At 37.3% G+C, this 394-nt stretch overlaps 1 protein-coding gene across 1 annotated transcript in view; it reads right to left on the bottom strand.

The window, feature by feature from the left end:
• Positions 1-394, bottom strand: part of LOC119586805 (electron transfer flavoprotein regulatory factor 1-like) — a gene marked incomplete in the record, with an annotated part of 4,376 nt that overhangs the window by 2,225 nt on the left and 1,757 nt on the right. The window contains 1 exon segment of the mRNA XM_037935527.1: positions 1-205. Within this exon segment, the coding sequence (XP_037791455.1) occupies positions 1-205 (205 nt within the window).

The raw sequence follows: 394 nt of genomic DNA, 5'->3' as shown, positions 1-394 counted from the left end.
AGTCCTCATAGTACCTCTTTTTCATGGTTCTATATTTCCTGAGCATGTACAATGCCTCAATCTCCTTGATGACAAATTCTCCACGACCAATAAGGACCTTGATCTGCTCGGGGTCGGTGACCTCTCGGTTCTTCATGAAAGCTCTTTTGAGCTTCTCACGGAAGTACTCATACCCCATGGGGTACTCACGGCCAAGGTAGAGAAGCTACAATTATAAATAGAGACACTATATTAGATGCGATATGTAAAATATGTTAAATTGGCATGGCTTTAAATTTCATGTAACTTTTCATGTGTGTTGAGTAATTAAATTGAACTCAACACTGGCAAGATAAAAAAGGGAAAGTAATATCTAAATGCAAATTTTCATATCTACAAATACTCTCTAATCAAG

The sequence above is a fragment of the Penaeus monodon genome, chromosome 22, assembly GCF_015228065.2.
Source record: "Penaeus monodon isolate SGIC_2016 chromosome 22, NSTDA_Pmon_1, whole genome shotgun sequence".
Taxonomy (NCBI): Eukaryota; Metazoa; Arthropoda; class Malacostraca; order Decapoda; family Penaeidae; genus Penaeus; species Penaeus monodon.
Note: the sequence above shows the minus strand (reverse complement) of the source record. Positions and strands in the feature narration are given on the sequence as shown.